The 16,555-nt window shown below is 43.4% G+C and overlaps 1 protein-coding gene across 3 annotated transcripts in view; it reads left to right on the forward strand.

Annotated features, from left to right (window-relative positions):
* Positions 1 to 549: 549 nt before the first annotated feature.
* The window catches only part of TTL (tubulin tyrosine ligase), a 35,407-nt gene continuing 19,401 nt past the window's right edge, over positions 550 to 16,555 (forward strand). For all 3 annotated transcript variants that reach the window (XR_010730346.1, XR_010730347.1, XM_066267681.1), the window contains exons 1-4: positions 550 to 916; positions 4,460 to 4,538; positions 12,998 to 13,230; positions 15,330 to 15,465. Coding sequence is in view for 1 of the 3 variants with exons in the window: in XM_066267681.1 (XP_066123778.1) it covers positions 760 to 916; positions 4,460 to 4,538; positions 12,998 to 13,230; positions 15,330 to 15,465 (605 nt within the window). In the remaining 2 variants the exon portion in view is untranslated. The remainder of the gene's footprint in view (positions 917 to 4,459; positions 4,539 to 12,997; positions 13,231 to 15,329; positions 15,466 to 16,555) is intronic.

Raw genomic sequence — 16,555 nt, forward strand, 5'->3', positions numbered from 1 at the left:
GTCAATGGCGAGGTGGGCAACGGTGCCGGGCTCCTGGGGCTTGTAAGCGATCGAGTACTCCAGAGAGACCTAAAGTCACACCCGCCGAGCTCCACCCAGGGGGTCTCAGCAGGTGAAACGAGCCTCGACCCCCACAACTACAGCCGCCGAAACGCTCCGGATTCTCTGTGGACCTAAAGCAGGGGGAAAAAAGGAAGCGTATCTTGGACACAGCTTGGGGCCTCAGAACTTTTGTTTTTATCTTTAAAACGTTCCGTTTAAAATAGTAGATAGAAAAATCCCTCTTCTGCTTGCAGCGCCCTCCGGATTGTGACCCTGAGCTCTGGAGGACGCGCCCCAATCCTCGGTACCTGTCTAGTGTCCCTCCCTACGCCCCTTGCAGCCCCTGCGGCGGACGCACAGCGCCCTACCCTCCCTCCGCAGCGCGGGACGGGTCTCCCTCGGCTACGACCCTGGGCACGTGAGGGGCGGGACGGGATGCGGGGCGGGGACTCTGGGGGCGGGGACGAGCAGAGGCGGGGCACTGTCCGGGCGCGGAGGCCTGTGCTCCAGGCGGGGACGCGGACACTGGCCTGTGCGTCCGGGTCTGGGGAATCGGGCACGCGCGGGCCAGGGAAGCAGGGACGCGCGGAGGCGGGGCGGGGTTGGAGTTCCGTGTCCTGTGGCTGGACGGGGACGCAGGGACCCGGGCCTAGGCACTTCCCTAGCGGGTTCCAAGCGGAGCTGCAGGTCCCCGCGCCCTGCGCTGGCGGCCTCGCCATGTTCACCTTTGTAGTTCGCGACGAGAACAGCAGCGTCTACGCCGAGGTCTCCCGGCTGCTGATCGCCTCCGGCCACTGGAAGAGGCTGCGGCGCGACAACCCCAGGTTCAACCTGATGCTGGGAGAGCGGAACCGGCTGCCCTTCGGGAGACTGGGTGAGCGTCCTGGTTCCCGCCTGCGCCCCCTTCCTTCCGCCCCCCCCCCCCCCCCCCCCCCCCCCCCGCTGCAGCTGGCGCTTTTGTGTTACGGCTGCAGATCTTTCTCCCGTCGCTCCTCGGGCAGATAAGACACGGACCCCTAAAGGTTAAAACCATCGTTCTTAATGTTTCTCGTCTTCGGAATCGGATTCAGACCCTAGTCACCGAGAGGCCACCTGACAATGGACCGTCCTGCAGCCCCCGGGACGTCGGCTGACCGCCCCCACATCCTCCCGGCCTATGTCCCTATGCTTGGGCCGGACGTCCCCCCAAACCCCCGGCCGCGCTTACTTCCATCCCAGGTCCGACGTCCCCAGTCCCGGGGCCGCGCGCCCGTCTCTCCATCTCCGGGCCGACGCCCCCCATTCCCGGCCCGACGCCCTCACCCGGCAGGTCCGCGGGCCGAGCTCGGGGCGGGGAGGCTTCACGGAGCCGGGTCACATCTGGCTGGAGGATTGCTCCCGGCCTGCTGTGGGTGCGGGAGGGGCACTTGTGAGCGGTGGAAAGCCCATGGATTCAGCTCCCTCAAGGCTCAGATAAACTGCCAGGGATTTGGAAAAGACCTGGATTCCAAAAGCAGAAGCTTCAGAAGGGAGCCCACGGAAGGGCGGGGTACGTGTGGTTTCAGACCCTGCTTTGGCTTCATCAAAGAACGTGTGTTCTCGTGGGTTCACAATGGGGCACTGCATGCAGATTTTACACGACGCTGGGTTCAGCCTCTTCCCTGCTTCATTCACATGGTTGGAGCTGGCTTGGTACCACCAAGTGCACGCGGACTTCTATGGGAGGGGGAGGAGGAGCGGACCACTGCACTCCTCTTCTGATGATGTAATCCAGAAGTCGTGCAGGGGCTTCTACTCACATCCCCCTGACCTGTCCAGGCCTCTCCCTGCTGCACAGTTACCAGGAAGTGCAGCCCCTGTCCTGGTAGCCAAGCTGCCTGCCAGAATTCCCTGGGATGGGGCCAAATCATAGGCCAAAGAAAGACCCAAACAGAATAAACAGTGAAGAAAAGCCATCTCTGCCTTGGAGGACAAACAGAGCAGTGTTCTGTGTCCAGGAGAGGAAATGGTTTTAGAAATAGGTGTGGTTAGGGTTAGGGAGGTTAAAAGGGTAGAGACTGAAGACAGGCCATTTGGAACCAACTGCTACTGTGAGCTTAGAGCCTTTGACTGGGGCCATGTGCAATCGTGATGGTTTGGGGAAGGAAGGGTGTGGCAGCACAGCCTGACTGAAATTTTTTCTTTGAAATGTTACCATGAACTGCTTTTTATGGTTATTACAAGTTTATGATGCATGGTGGGTTTGGCTCCAACCCCCAGAAATCTTGGAATGTGGGGAATTTGCCTGGAGATCCCCTTTTGTCAACTGTCTCCTCGGGAAGCCCTCTGCACAGAGAACACCTTCCCTCCAAGAAGAAAACCAGCTTAAAATTGGAAATGTTATTTTCCTCCTTTCTCCATCCACTTCCCAGCTTGCCTGACTTCCTCTCTGCAGAGCTTGGCTATACAAGCTTAGCTGCAATCCTAGCTTTAAAAACAGGGAAATGGTTCTGCCAGGCTGAAGCAGAGAGATGGCATTGCCATGGAGCTCAGGCCTGGGAAGAGGGAGCAGAACCACCCAGCAGGTCCAAATCCTAAACAGGCCCCACAGAGTCAGCAGAGGAATAGTAAACATTTGGTGTTTGCAGGAAAGAAATCAGCATCTCACAACCAAAATGGTTTTATGCCCTCACTGTAGGCGTATTTTCCTTTTGCTTACAGTTCACTGCGTATTTTCCTTTTGCTTACAGTTCACTGCCCAAACCACAAGGAGAAGTCAGGTAAAGGTTCAGGATGCCGGGATCATGGGGTAGAAGGTAGGCAGCCCAGGTGTGAGCCAGGGAGCTGGTGACAACCAGGTAGTGCCTGACACTTTTTATTCAATTATCTACTGTGCTTAGATCAAGTATTCTTACCTCTTGCAACTTCAACTCAAATTCATTTTCTTTGACTTTACTTTGTTTTTGTTGCTGGAAATTCAATGCATTTTGTTAGGATTTTAAGCAAAAATTGAGGCTTTTGTTTCTATTTGTATCCTTTCTGTTCTGATTTTATGAAAGAAGGGGCTTGCCATAAAATCTATTGAACATGACCTCTTCACTGTCTTCCTTCACCTTCTGGTGGCTTTCGTAGAAGCCTGCAGAGGCAGACATTCTGGAGAGCAAGGGGCATCCATTCTGCTGCCTTCCCTGGTGGCTATGGGGAACAAGGCTAGGGAGGTTAGGAGCGTGATGCCGCTGAAGTCTTACTGTATAGAGATAACTCATAAATCAGTATATTAAAGTTTGGGAGAGATGCGGAGGGGATCCGGGAGAAGGGAAATAGGAAGTAAGTACCCCTCTACTCTAAGAACAGCGAAGGCTACGTGGTCTCAGGCAGGTCCATGAGGTTATTATAATATTCACTATGCGGAGACTGAGTGTGCCAGTGGGATGCTGGAGCAAGGGGCAGTACAGGTGCAGGGTAGCAGAATTGTTCCTTTTCTTTCTTTTATTTTTTTATTCAGTGTGAGGAGGAGAGACAGAGACAGATTCCCACCTGCAGCCCGACCAGGATCCACCCATGGAGGAAAATGGCCAGGAATTAGACTGTTGTCCTGAGACAAGTCTTTGGTGCAGACTTTGGAACACCAAGTCCTGCAGGAGCAGAATGCTGCCCTGGCAAGCACTGATGAGATTGTTTTAGGAAACAGCTGATCCCTATAGCCATTTTCCTGCGTACCTGAAAGGTATTAGTTCTGTACCGGAATCCATTCTAGACTAATTTGACCCAGGCTTTGCTAATTTGCTTTATAAGCAAAGACATGAATAAATACAATGAGGCTACAGAGATCTGGGCTCTCAGTCCTAGAGGCTGGGAGTCCCCTGTACCCACCTTTTCTTTATGTTGTGTCTTGTGTGTGTTTTTTTCTTAAGTCCTGCAGCGCCTTCTTTTCGTTCACATCCATTGCTGAGCTGGTCTTGGTACACCCATCGAGCTCACTAGGGGGCGATGTTCTGCCCATCTGGGGCATTGCTCTGTTGCTCAGCAACCAAGCTCTTCTTAGTGCCTGAGGTGGAGGCCATGGACCCATCCTCATCACTGAGGGCCAACTTGCTCCAATCAAGCCATGGCTGCAAGAGAGGAAGAGAGACAGAGAAGAGGAGGGGGAGGGGTGGAGAAGCTGATGGGCGCTTCTCCTGTGTTTCCTGACATGGAATGGAAGAGAGAGACAGAGAAGAGAGAGGGGGATGGGTAGAGAAGCTAATGGCTGCTTCTCCTGTGTTCCCTGACCTGGAATGGAACCCAGGACATCCACATTCTGGGCGGATGCTCTGCCATTGAGCCAACCAGCCAGAGCCAAATTGTTCCTTCTCTAACCACCAGTCTGGAAAGGGAGAGAAAAAGCTGGGTGTGCCATGGCTGTTCACCATTTCTTGCACCTGTCCTGGCCCTTTTCTGACCTCCTTTTCCTCCACAGGTCACGAGCCTGGCCTGGTGCAGCTGGTGAATTACTACAGGGGGGCTGACAAACTGTGCCGCAAAGCATCGTTAGTGAAGTAAGTATTCTCTACAATCTGGTCTTGATTTTGTACATAAATGGTGTTAGCTTTGATCACGAAGCACTTAAGGGAAAATGGGTTATTTTTAAAAGGCAACAATACTTTCATTTTAAAAGCCAACACATATTGGTTCTGGAGCTTCTACTAAGCTACTTTGATTGCTATCCAGAACTCTACCATCTAGCACTCGATGAGGCCTCTCTGTCTCAGAGGTGAGGAGGCTACTAAAAGCAGAGCCGCGGTGGGCTTCTAGTCTAAGTGAGGCACAGGGGATGTATTTTGCACTCTAGCATTTGTCAGATGGGGGGGACATTTCTGGGTCTGGCTGGTCCCTGGAGAAGGGGGTGCACAGGCTCTTGGCTGCCACTCTCACATCAGTGAGGGTTCCCTCAGAAAGGACACTTGGCCAGGCATAATTACATCTGCTACACTGCCCCCCTCTGCAAAGTTGGGTTATGGCAGGTGTCATAAGAACAGTATCCTATGGTAAAGGAAGCAACATTATCTGCTGATCTTGTAATCCCACATCTTCCTCCTGTTAGTTTATTTTTAAAATTAATTTTAATGGGGTAACATTGATAAATTAGGGTACATATGTTCAGAGAAAACATCTCTAGGTTATTTTGACATTTGATTATGCTGCATTCCCATCACCCAAAGTCCAATTGTCTTCCGTCACCTTCTAACTGGTTTTCTTTGTGCCCCTCCCCTCCCCCAACCCTCTCCCTCTCCTCCCCCCAACCCTGTAACCCCCACACTCTTGTCTATGTCTCTGAGTCTCATTTTTATGTCCCACCTATGTATGGAATCATATAGTTCTTAGTTTTTTCTGATTTACTTATTTCACTCAGTATAATATTATCAAGGTCTATCCATGTTGTTGTAAATGATCCGATGTCATCGTTTCTTATGGCTGAGTAGTATTCCATAGTATATATGTACCAAAGCCTTTTAATCCACTTGTCCACTGACGGACACTTGGGCTGTTTCCAGGTCTTTGCTATTGTGAACAATGCTGCCATAAACATGGGGGTGCATTTCTCCTTTTGAAACAGTGCTATGGTGTTCTTGGGGTATATTCCTAAAAGTGGGATAGCTGGGTCAAAAGGCAGTTCGATTTTCAGTTTTTTGAGGAATCTCCATACTGTTTTCCACAGAGGTTGCACCAGTCTGCATTCCCACCAGCAGTGCAGGAGGGTTCCCTTTTCTCCACATCCTCACCAGCACTTATTCTGTGTTGTTTTGTTGATGAGCGCCATACTGACTGGTGTGAGGTGATATCTCATTGTGGTTTTAATTTGCATTTCTCTAATGATTAGTGATGTTGAGCATTTTTTCATATGCCTATTGGCCATCTGTATGTCCTCTTTGGAGAAGTGTCTAGTCATTTCTTTCGCCCATTTTTGATTGGATTGTTTGTCTTCCTGGTATTGAGTTTTACAAGTTCATTATAAATTTTGGTTATTAACCCCTTATCAAACGTATTGTCAAATATATTCTCCCATTGTGTAGTTTGTCTTTTTCTGTTCTTATTGTCTTTAGCTATGCAAAAGTTTTTTAGTTTGATATAGTCCCATTTGTTTATCCTGTCTTTTATTTCACTTATCTGTGGAGATAAATTGGCAAATATATTGCTGCGAGAGATGTCAGAGAGCTTACTGCCTATGTTTTCTTCTAAGATGCTTATAGTTTTACGGCTTACATTTAAGTCTTTTATCCCTTTTGAGTTTATTTTTGTGAATGGTGTAAGTTGGTGGTCTAGTTTCACTTTTTTGCAGGTAGCTGTTCAATTTTCCCAACACCATTTGTTGAAGAGACTGTCTTTACTCCAATGTATGCTCTTACCTCCTTTGTCAAATATCAGTTGTCCATAAAAGTGTGGGTTTATTTCTGGGTTCTCAGTTCTGTTCCATTGATCTATATGCCTGTTCTTATGCCAGTACCAGGCTGTTTTGAGTACAATGGCCTTGTAGTATATAACTTGATATCCAGAAGTGTGATACCTCCCGCTTTATTCTTCCTTTTGAAGATTGCTGATGCTTTTCGTGTTCTCTTTTGGTTCCATATAAATTTTTGGAATATGTGTTCTATATCTTTGAAGTAAGTCATTGGTATTTTAATTGGTATTGCATTGAATTTATAAATTGCTTTGGGTAATATAGACATTTTAATAATGTTTATTCTTCCTAACCATGAGCACGGTATATGTATCTTCCCTGATTTCTTTTATCAATGTTTTATAATTTTCCGAGTATAAATCTTTAATCTCCCTGGTTAAATTTATTCCTAGGTACTTTATTTTTTTGGTTGCAATGGTGAAGGGCCTCCTGTTAGTTTAGACCAGGGGTCTCAAACTCGCGGCCCGCAGACTAATCCACGAAGTTCAAAATATTTTGGATAAAATTAAGTAAGCCTAGGGGCCTACTGGTATTTTTCATTTCTCTAGCATCCTAGCTAGATATTAGCTTAGTTAACAGCAGTTGTGATGCAAACTACAGTTTCTGGTCGTTTTGTGACACTGAGTAAACTGCATGTATGATTGTGCTTGTTGTACTGATTTTTTTTTTTGTTTTCAACTGCAGTGAGAAAAGTGTTGCGTAACAGTTGCCTTTTGTAGACCTAGCGCGGCCCGCCGAACTGCTGTGATCTTGCTCTGCAGCCCACATGTTGAATTGAGTTTGAGACCCCTGGTTTAGACAAATATCCTCATCCCTCTAAGCTCCACGAGATTCCACATAGATGGTTGTAAGAATGGAATAGGTGGTGTGTATAAAGTGTGGGGCACAGGGGTACACAGGGACCATGTGATTCTGTGATTCAGTTTTCTTCTCTATAAAATGTGGATAATAATAGTAACTACCTCCGGGTTGTTGTCAGGTGTAAGGTAATTTATGTAAAGGCTTTGACTAATATCTGCCTCCTAGTTCACAGTGTATAAGTCAAAGATCTTATAGTTATTAAGTATTATGATCATCACTGCTGGTGTTATCATTTCAATAGGAAAGGTAGATATGACCCCTAAAATCAGGGTAATAGCAGGTCTCTGGTCACTTCCATGATGACTAGTGAACATGTATGTGCAGCCAAACAAATCATTTAGGTGAAAAGACATGATTCAGTGCACCTGCTCTTTCCTCACTCACATTTCTTTCTAGACTCTAGACATTTACAAGATGAGTATTCATAGGAATATATCCCCCTTTTTGTTCAGAATCACTGGCACCAGTAACTCTGTATCACTCCTCTCAGTAATGGGTTTTCCTGATTTGCTAGCTGCTTCTAAAGGAGACCAAGGCTTTCCGAAGTCTTCTGCTTACATTTTTATTACATATTAGATGCAAAAGATTCTTTCACTAGAACTGAAAGTGAAACATGATTGCTTATCCAGTTTATTCATTTAGAAATTACTGTAAAATGTTTATTCAATCTTTTTTTTTCTATGATTGTTTCTATAAAGATAGATTTTGATTTTATAAGTAGGAGCAGAGGATACTGTAAAACATTTTCTACATATTTGCATGTTTAGCAGCTAGACTGAGGTGGAGTGAGACGTACAGGACTGGAGTCATGAGTAGGTATCTGATCACCAGAATGCCGGACAGTGCCACACTGATTTCCAGTGTCCCATCTGTGAAATGGGGATGGTGGTGATCATACTGCTCTTTGCCCCTCAGTGACATGTGACACAGTCTGTGATGTCTTGACTTATGCAGGCTGGGCTTGTCCTCATCTTCATAAGTATCCTTTATTCTCTCAGGTATCCTCTGAGGAACTGTAGTAGTTCCAGGAGGTGATGGTTCCCTTTGTCATTTTGTCTCCCATAATTTTGCCTGGCTCAAAAGGGCTTAGGGAGCTTAAAAATGTCATCTTAAATGGCAGCTCACAGAGGACAGCTGGAGTGCCCAGGGCCACAGCAGTTAGTGTAGAGCCAGAATGGTTCTCGTCTGTACACAGGAGACCATGAACAGTGACTATACATCCCCCAGAGGGTTCTAATGGGATCCTCCACTGGACCCTGTGCAGTAGACACCTTCCTGCTATTGCTTCAGAGTGTCAGAAAACCATTGAGGCTCCAAGGCCAGAGGCTCAGAGCCCTGAGGGCTTTCTTCTGGCTCAGGTTGGGGACTCTTTTCCTCTTGTGAGCATTTCTCCCTTGTAGGTTATTTGTAGAAATAAACCTCCACTCACGAATTCTTTCCAAATTGTCTTATGAGGAAATGGGACAAATGCAAGGAGCTTCCTATAGAAACTGGTCTTGTTTTTATACAAGAAATGGCTTCCAAATGCAGGTTACCCTGCAGGCCAGCACTGTCCAGCAGAAATAGAATGCCAACCTCATGTATGATTTAAAATTTCCTAGCAGCCACATTAAAAGCAGTACAAAGAGCGGAGGACCCAGGTTTGAGACCTCGAGGTTGCCAGCTTGAGCGCGGGCTCATCTGGTTTGAGCAAAGCTCACCAGCTTGGACCCAAGGTCGCTGGCTCGAGCAAGGGATCAGTCGGTCTGCTGTATCCCTCCCCCCCCATCAAGGCACATATGAGAAACCAATCAATGAACAACTAAGGTGTCACAATGAAAAACTGATGATTGATGCTTCTCATCTTTCTCCGTTCCTGTCTGTCTGTCCCTATCTATCCTTCTCTCTGACTCTCTCTCTGTCTCTGTAAAAAACAAAACAAAACAAAAAAACAAAAGCAGTACAAAGAAACAAGTGCAATTTATTTTAATAATATATTTTAATCAGATAATTCAATTTATTATTTTGACATGTAATTAATATGAAAAACAATGAATGATATATTTCAGTTTTTTTTTTTCATTCTGAGTCTTCAAAGTCTCATGTATTTTACATTTATAGCACATTTTAATTCAGACGCTAAATTTTCATTGCAGACCCCTCATTCTGTATTTAGATTTTATAAAAATTTATGCTTGGAAAATAGTTACATACCCAATTTGTTCTCATCTATGTAAAAATTTTTCAGTAACTGAATTGAATACCAAAAAACATTTTCCTTTAATAATCACATGCACATTGACAAAATGGGTTCATTTTATTAGAAGAATTGACTTGGCTTTAAAGCAAAAGCAGTCTAACCTTTGGTGGCACAGTGGATAAAGCTTCAACCTGAAATGCTGAGATTGCGAGTTCAAAACTCGTGGGCTTGCCCAGTCAAGGCACATAGAGGAGGCAACTACTATGAGTTGATGCTTTCTTCTCCTCCCCCTTCTTTCTCTCCCTCTCTCCTCTCTCTAAAAATCAGTAAATAAAATTTAAAAAATAAAGCAAAAGCATATCATGTTCAAAACTACATCCAAGTTAAGTAACTTTACCAACTCTTGTGTTAACTCAGTAGAAGTACCCTCAAATTTAAGAGTATTAAATAAAGTAAAAAGAAACTGAATATATTAATATCAAACAAGTGTTCTTCAAATTTTTCCTAACTTTTTATAGCCAATTTTCTGTTATAATTAAAATCTGCATATTAATTGTTAATCTAATAAATTCATGTTATAAAATATGTAAAATTATTATTATTGACTTACATTATAAAGTTGGAACATAAATTCTCATACCTGTCTGGCTAGGTCATAAATAAGGTTTTCTTTTCCCTTCCTCAGAGCTTTAAAATTAGCTTGTTTATAGCAGTGTGAGAATTATGCTACCATTTTTAACCTTTGATTATTGAGTGAAATAATGAATTGTTGAAAATAATGATTTGAAAAGCATTCCTTTAATTGCAAGAAAACATTAATTGAATTAACTATACACTAAATCTTTGCAAAACTCTTCCCTCTGACTATCCTCGGCAAAGAGCACAGCATCATTAAACACTGTCTTCTGTTTCTTGCAACAGTTCTTGCCTGGTGAATCACTGTAGCATTCCCAAGTACTGTATATACTAAACCATCTTTGCCACTGTATCCATGATACTGTCTGTGGCGTGGGCTTCAGAACACTGAATGCAGGTGTTTCCAGGATGTCTCAGACAGTAGAGTGAAGCAATAAAGGAAACAGCTGTCTTTTAAAATCCCACTAAATCTAAATTTTAACCCAACCTAGCTAGAGTACTCTCTGTTGTATTAGAAACTGATTTTTTCACATGTAAGTGAAACTCTTCTTTGACAGATGTAAAAGATTAAAAACTAGCTACACGAGTTTGATATTTTTTAGGCTGCAATTGACAATTTTTTTGCATATATTTGTAAATCCTTTGAGGGAAACATACCCAAAGTATTAATTGCACAATGTTTCTGATGTCACACCATTCATCTAAAGATTAATAAGATGTTCTAAAGTTTCAAGTTTTGAATCAATCTTTAATTTTGTTAGAAACATTTTGTACTCTATAGGCAATTACTTAACTGGCTTCACTAAAAATTGTTCACTTTTTGTAAAAAAATTTTTTAGTCTTTTTCTTAAAATAATTTATTTTACCACATTTCCATCTAAAATTATCTCCCTCCCTCCCTCCCCCCCTCTCTCTTTCTTTCTTTTTCTTTCTTTCTTCCTTTTTTTTGGAGGGGGGAATCCAAATCAGTTTATAGCTGACTAAAGTTACAAGCACAGATCCTATTAAAAATTTGTTTAAATATTTTGGTGAATATTTAATTTGGATTTCAGTCACTTATTTCATTGATTCTTTTTTGATTGTTGAGAAAAAGATGCTTATCGAAATCATTTTGTATTTGCTGAAAATGTCTTCTGTACAAGCAATGCTCATTTTACTCTGCCACAACAAACTACAGTTGTCATTCATTATAAAATTCATGGCATACCTTCTTCTAGGGCTTTCCCCCCCCTAACTGTTCTGGTTGTAGTTCTAGCATCTGCATCCCTATTGAATTTGGCTGCATCTGTAGTATGCCTTTATTTTAAATTTAAAGCTTATCCATACTTTTTTTTAACTAGAAAAATAATTATATTTCACTTTAGTTACCAATTGTGATTTACCTAGTGATCACTGTAAATCATGTTGTCTGCATAATAAACACATTATATTGTTTCATAAGTGCATGAAAAAATCCACACGGACTGAATCAATCCAGTGTCCCTGAGTGGAACAGTGATGTGTTTCTGTGTAATACTAGTAACAACAAATGCAGTTGATGTGCATGCTGCGATACAGCAAATGTTGCAGATCACGCAGTGGTTAGAGCAAAATGTCCTCCTACCAACGCAATGATGTTGTACTTAATGGACAAATAGTTCACAATGCTTTGGCTTTTAAATGAAAACTAAACTAAATTTAAGATTCTGTTCCTGAGTCACACTGGCCACATTTTAAGTGCTCAGAAGTCACATGTGACTGGTGGCCACCCTGTTGAACGATGTGGGTAGAATTGAACATTCAGTGAATTAGAAATATGGGTTTCTTTTAGCTCAAGGAACTCAAATCCTGTCATATAACTTTAAAATAACTTTATTTTAAATTTTAATTTTTCCTCATTATTTTTGCCATTTGCTCATAGACTGGTTTTGCAGGTGAATTTTTCTAAAGGTTTTATTTATTGATTTATTAGAGAGAGGAGACAGAGAGAAAAAGAGGGGAGGGCGGAGCAGGAAGCATCAACTTGTAGTTGCTTCCTATATGTGCCTTGATGGGGCAAGTCTGGGGTTTCAAACCATCCACCTCAGCATTCCAGGTTGACAATTTATCCACTGTGCCGCCACAGGTCAGGCTGCAGGTGAATTTTAACATAAGCTTAACATTAACAGTTTTGTAGAAGAGGGGCCTGGCTTAGGGAAAGCCTGTGCATGTGTTTGGTTGCTCCCCAGCTCTGATTACTGGGGAGCGAGGTCAGTGTAGGGTTAGGACTTGAGGGCTAGGGGACTTGTATTCTGCTGTGTCTTACAACTTGTGTGATGTGGGAAATGTACTTACTTCTCTGTGACCGAAAGCCTGGCCTATGAAATATGATGCTGGTGCCTCCCCCGCAGGGGACCAAGTGGAGAGTAGATGAGGTGGGAAGCCCTTCATGAGCCCTGCTGTTTATTAAGTGCCTTGTCCAGAGCATGACTTTATCTTCTGTTGTGTCATGTTATTTGGGGGGCAAGAGGTATGTGTAGTTATGACCACTGGAGTCTTTTGTGTCCCATTAAAAATGTTCTTCCTTTATTCAGTCTCCAAAGCCAGGAAGGTATTGGCTCAGGATTATTTCAAGTTAAGTTTCCTTAGAGATGCATTTTAAAAGGAGCTGAGGTTCTGGACATTAGGTCCCTTTTGAATCAGCTGACACATGCCTTTGAGGTTGCATGTGTAGCTGTGTGCACCTGATAGTGCATTACAGGTTGGCCCAAGGAGGCCAAGAGCAAAGACTGGGTAGGATAAGGAGAGCAGCCTCTGGCTCCCAGTTACACTCTGCCTCCCTGATGAGCTATAGAGGTAGCACTGGCTTTTCTGAAGAGTGACAGAGTGCTAAAAAGGGAGATTGACTTTCTGTCATCTGCCAGGCTAATCAAGACAAGCCCAGAACTGGTCGAGTCCTGCACATGGTTCCCCGAGTCCTATGTGATTTATCCCACTAATCTCAAGACTCCAGCTGCTCCCACACAGAATGGAATCGACCCACCGATCCATAGCTCAAGGACAGATGAAAGGGAATTCTTCCTGGCTTCTTATAACAAAAAGAAGGAAGATGGAGAGGGCAATGTTTGGATTGCCAAGTCATCTGCCGGTGCCAAAGGTGAGTTGGCATTGCTGGCTCTTCCACCCATTCCTGTAGGCCTCCCATTCCTGTAGGTTCACATTTCTTTGTGAAAATTGTGTGCTAGATTTTAATGATACATTGAGATGAGCGACCCTTCTACTCTGAATCCTTGAGGGTAGATAGGACATCTAGTTACATAGTCTTAAATATTTATCTACATTCTGATGACTTCTACATATACAGCGAGGTCTCTCCCTGTAAGCTCCAGGTCCTTTTGCACACTCTTGGGCATTTGTGCCGTATAAATGAAAACATGTCCACACAAAACTGTATGTGATTGTTCACAGCAGTTTTATTCATAATAGCCCCAAATTGGAAACAACTCAAATTCCTTCAAAAGATGAACGATAAAGGAAACTTTGGTAAATTGATAGCACAGAATACTAGTCCTCAACAGAAGGGAATGAACTGATGCTAAATGCAGCAACTTGGGTGAATCTCCAGGGAATTAGGCTGTGTGAAAAAACCATCCCAAAGATCACATACTATATAATTTTATTTATATAATGTTCTTGAAATGGCAAAACTATAAAAATGGAGACCAAATTAGTGGTTGTCAGGAGGGTGGCATGGGTGGGTGGTGGTGGGGAGATAGGGAGGCATTTGTAGATTTAAAAGAGTAACATGAGGGGTCCATGCAATAATGGAACTGTTTGGGAAATCATATCTCTTATAAGTCACCTGCATCCAGAATGTATAAAGAGCTCTTATAACTCAATAATAAAAAGACAAATAACCCAATTAAGAAGTGAGCAAAGAATCTGAATAGGAATTTCTCCAAAGAAGGCATACAAATAAGACAGCCCATAAGCACACGAAAACGTACTCAACATTATTAGTCATTAGGAAAATGCAAACCAAAACTGCAACAAGATCCCACTTTACACCCACTAAGACAGCCATAATCACGAAGATGGGTAACAGTAAGTGTTGGCAAGAATGTGAAAAAATTGGAACTCTCACATATCAAAGGAATGTAAAATGACGCATCAGTTTTGGAAAGCAGTAAAAAAGTTAAACATAAAGTTACTGTTATTATTCCACTCCCATGTATATTCCCCAAAGAATTGAAAACATATGTCCATATAACACTTCTATGGAAATTTACATACAGCATTTTTTATAAGAGCCAAACAACAGTGGAAACAACCCAGATGTCCATCAACTGGTGCATTGATGAACAAAATGTAATATATACATACAGTGGAATACTATTCCGTCATAGAGAGGAAGGAAGCACGAACACATGCTACAACCTGGGTGGACCTTGAAAATGTGACACTCAATGAAAGAAGGCAGACAAAGCGGCCACATACTGGATGATTCTGTTTGTAGGAAACATCTGGAACAGGCAAATCCATAGTGCATTACTCTTTGTCAGTGGCTAGCATGAGGAAGGAGTGGGGAGTGACTGCTAATGGATACAGTGATTTAGTGGTTTTGAGGGGGGCGAGGTGATGAAAATGTTCTAAAATGATATTGTAGTGATGATTGCTGGAATATACTAAAAAGCATTGAATTGTACTCTTTAAAAAGATGGATTTTATGGCATATAAACTATATCTTGGTGAAACTGCTAAAAAGGATACAGTATCATTTATTTAATGTTGACAGACACTTTGAATGTAGCCAATTTTTTTTTCTGTTACAAAGCAGCAGGGAATTCACTTGTATATTTGTATCTATGCTCTATTCTTCCTGATATTTCCAGAAGATAACAATGTTAGACATGGTCAGTCTTTATCATGGTAGCCAGTGATCAACAGGAGAGCAGCATTTATTCAGGGTGCTTAGATATTTAGAGTGTCTTTTGAAATGAAATTTAGTGGTCAGAGCTCACCAAGACAGTGTTTACAACCCTGTGTAGACAAAACGTTGAATGACCTGGTGCTTCACGGGGTGGAGGGAGAGCCTGAAAGATCAGAAGAGGGAAGAATTGAGGAACAAGAGTGGGCAGGTCAAGAAGAGCCTCCTATCTGTGTTTTCTTGCTGTCAATGTTTCCTTTCTGGCTGTGCAGAAGTGACTCCTCTTGGGGTGAACTACACTAATTTCTGTTTTGATTTTGCCCTGATAGGTGAAGGCATCCTCATCTCCTCCAATGCTGCAGAACTTCTGGATTTCATAGACAACCAGGGCCAGGTACACGTGATCCAGAAATACCTCGAGCGCCCTCTGCTCCTGGAACCAGGTCATCGCAAGTTTGACATTCGGTAATGCACTCCTGTCTGTTTATTTCACTGATCCGAAAAAAAAATGCAGGATCTGTGATGAGGAGGATAACATGGAATGTGAGGGAGTCTTTGACTGTGTTTATATGTTAACAAAATTGAGCACAGCCAAATGGAAATGAGCTTCAGTGCCTAGTCCTCTATTTTTCTTTCAATATTTTTTGTTTCTAGAATATGTTACTAAGATTATGAGTTTTTTCTTTTTCTTTCTTTCTTTACTGGAAATGACTTGTGGATCCCAAGAGAAGGGATAAATGTATGGGCCTCACTTGTGGAAGAAGCAGAGCACATAATTCAGACACAACAGGTCCCGTGATCCTGACAGCTAATATGTCTTGACCTTTTTAGTGACCCACTTTTTAAGGATTTCATGAACACACCTCAGATCTTGGGTCTTGATCTTTCTGGGTGAAGGGCCTGGCAAGGAAAAGAGGGGAGGTGCTTTCTACACCTCGATGGCCCTCAGCACAGCTTGCTCTTGGCCCTGCTGTTGACCTCTCAGAAAGGACTTGGTTTCTGCTGCCTGATGTCAGGTCAGCTCTCCTATGTAGGGTCCACTTCAGGATAAACAATCTTCCTCTTAAAATTACTTAAACTTAACAAACATGGCAGATAGAGGTTTCATAGATTAACCTTTAAAACTGTTGGAATCCATGGGAGTCCGAAAAGACCAGAGTAACAGGCTTTATTGAAAGGAAGAAAAGAACCCTGCCGGGCACTTCTCCGGGGAGAAGGGCACCTGTACAAGCTAGGGGGATGAATTTAATAGGGTAAAAGGAGAGTCTCGAACAAATAGGTGTTGAATCAAAAGTCCTGGTATGTCCAGAATGCTCCTCCTTGGGGCGGCTGACCAGCTTCTTGGAATTCCTCTGCTTCAGGGGCAATAGTCCAGTGAGTAAGGGTGAGGTCTGACAGATAAGCAGAACATCAAGAGGGCAGTTTGGAATTCCTGGTAAATTCATGTATCTATCATTTCTCCACTCTGTGGTATGATAAAAAGGAAAAGAGGTGAGGGGAAGGAAAGGGTATGGGGTTCAGGAAGGAGGTTTGTCTCAGACTGGCTATCTTCTGG

Source organism: Saccopteryx bilineata, chromosome 3 (assembly GCF_036850765.1).
Source record: "Saccopteryx bilineata isolate mSacBil1 chromosome 3, mSacBil1_pri_phased_curated, whole genome shotgun sequence".
In the NCBI taxonomy this organism is placed as follows: domain Eukaryota; kingdom Metazoa; phylum Chordata; class Mammalia; order Chiroptera; family Emballonuridae; genus Saccopteryx; species Saccopteryx bilineata.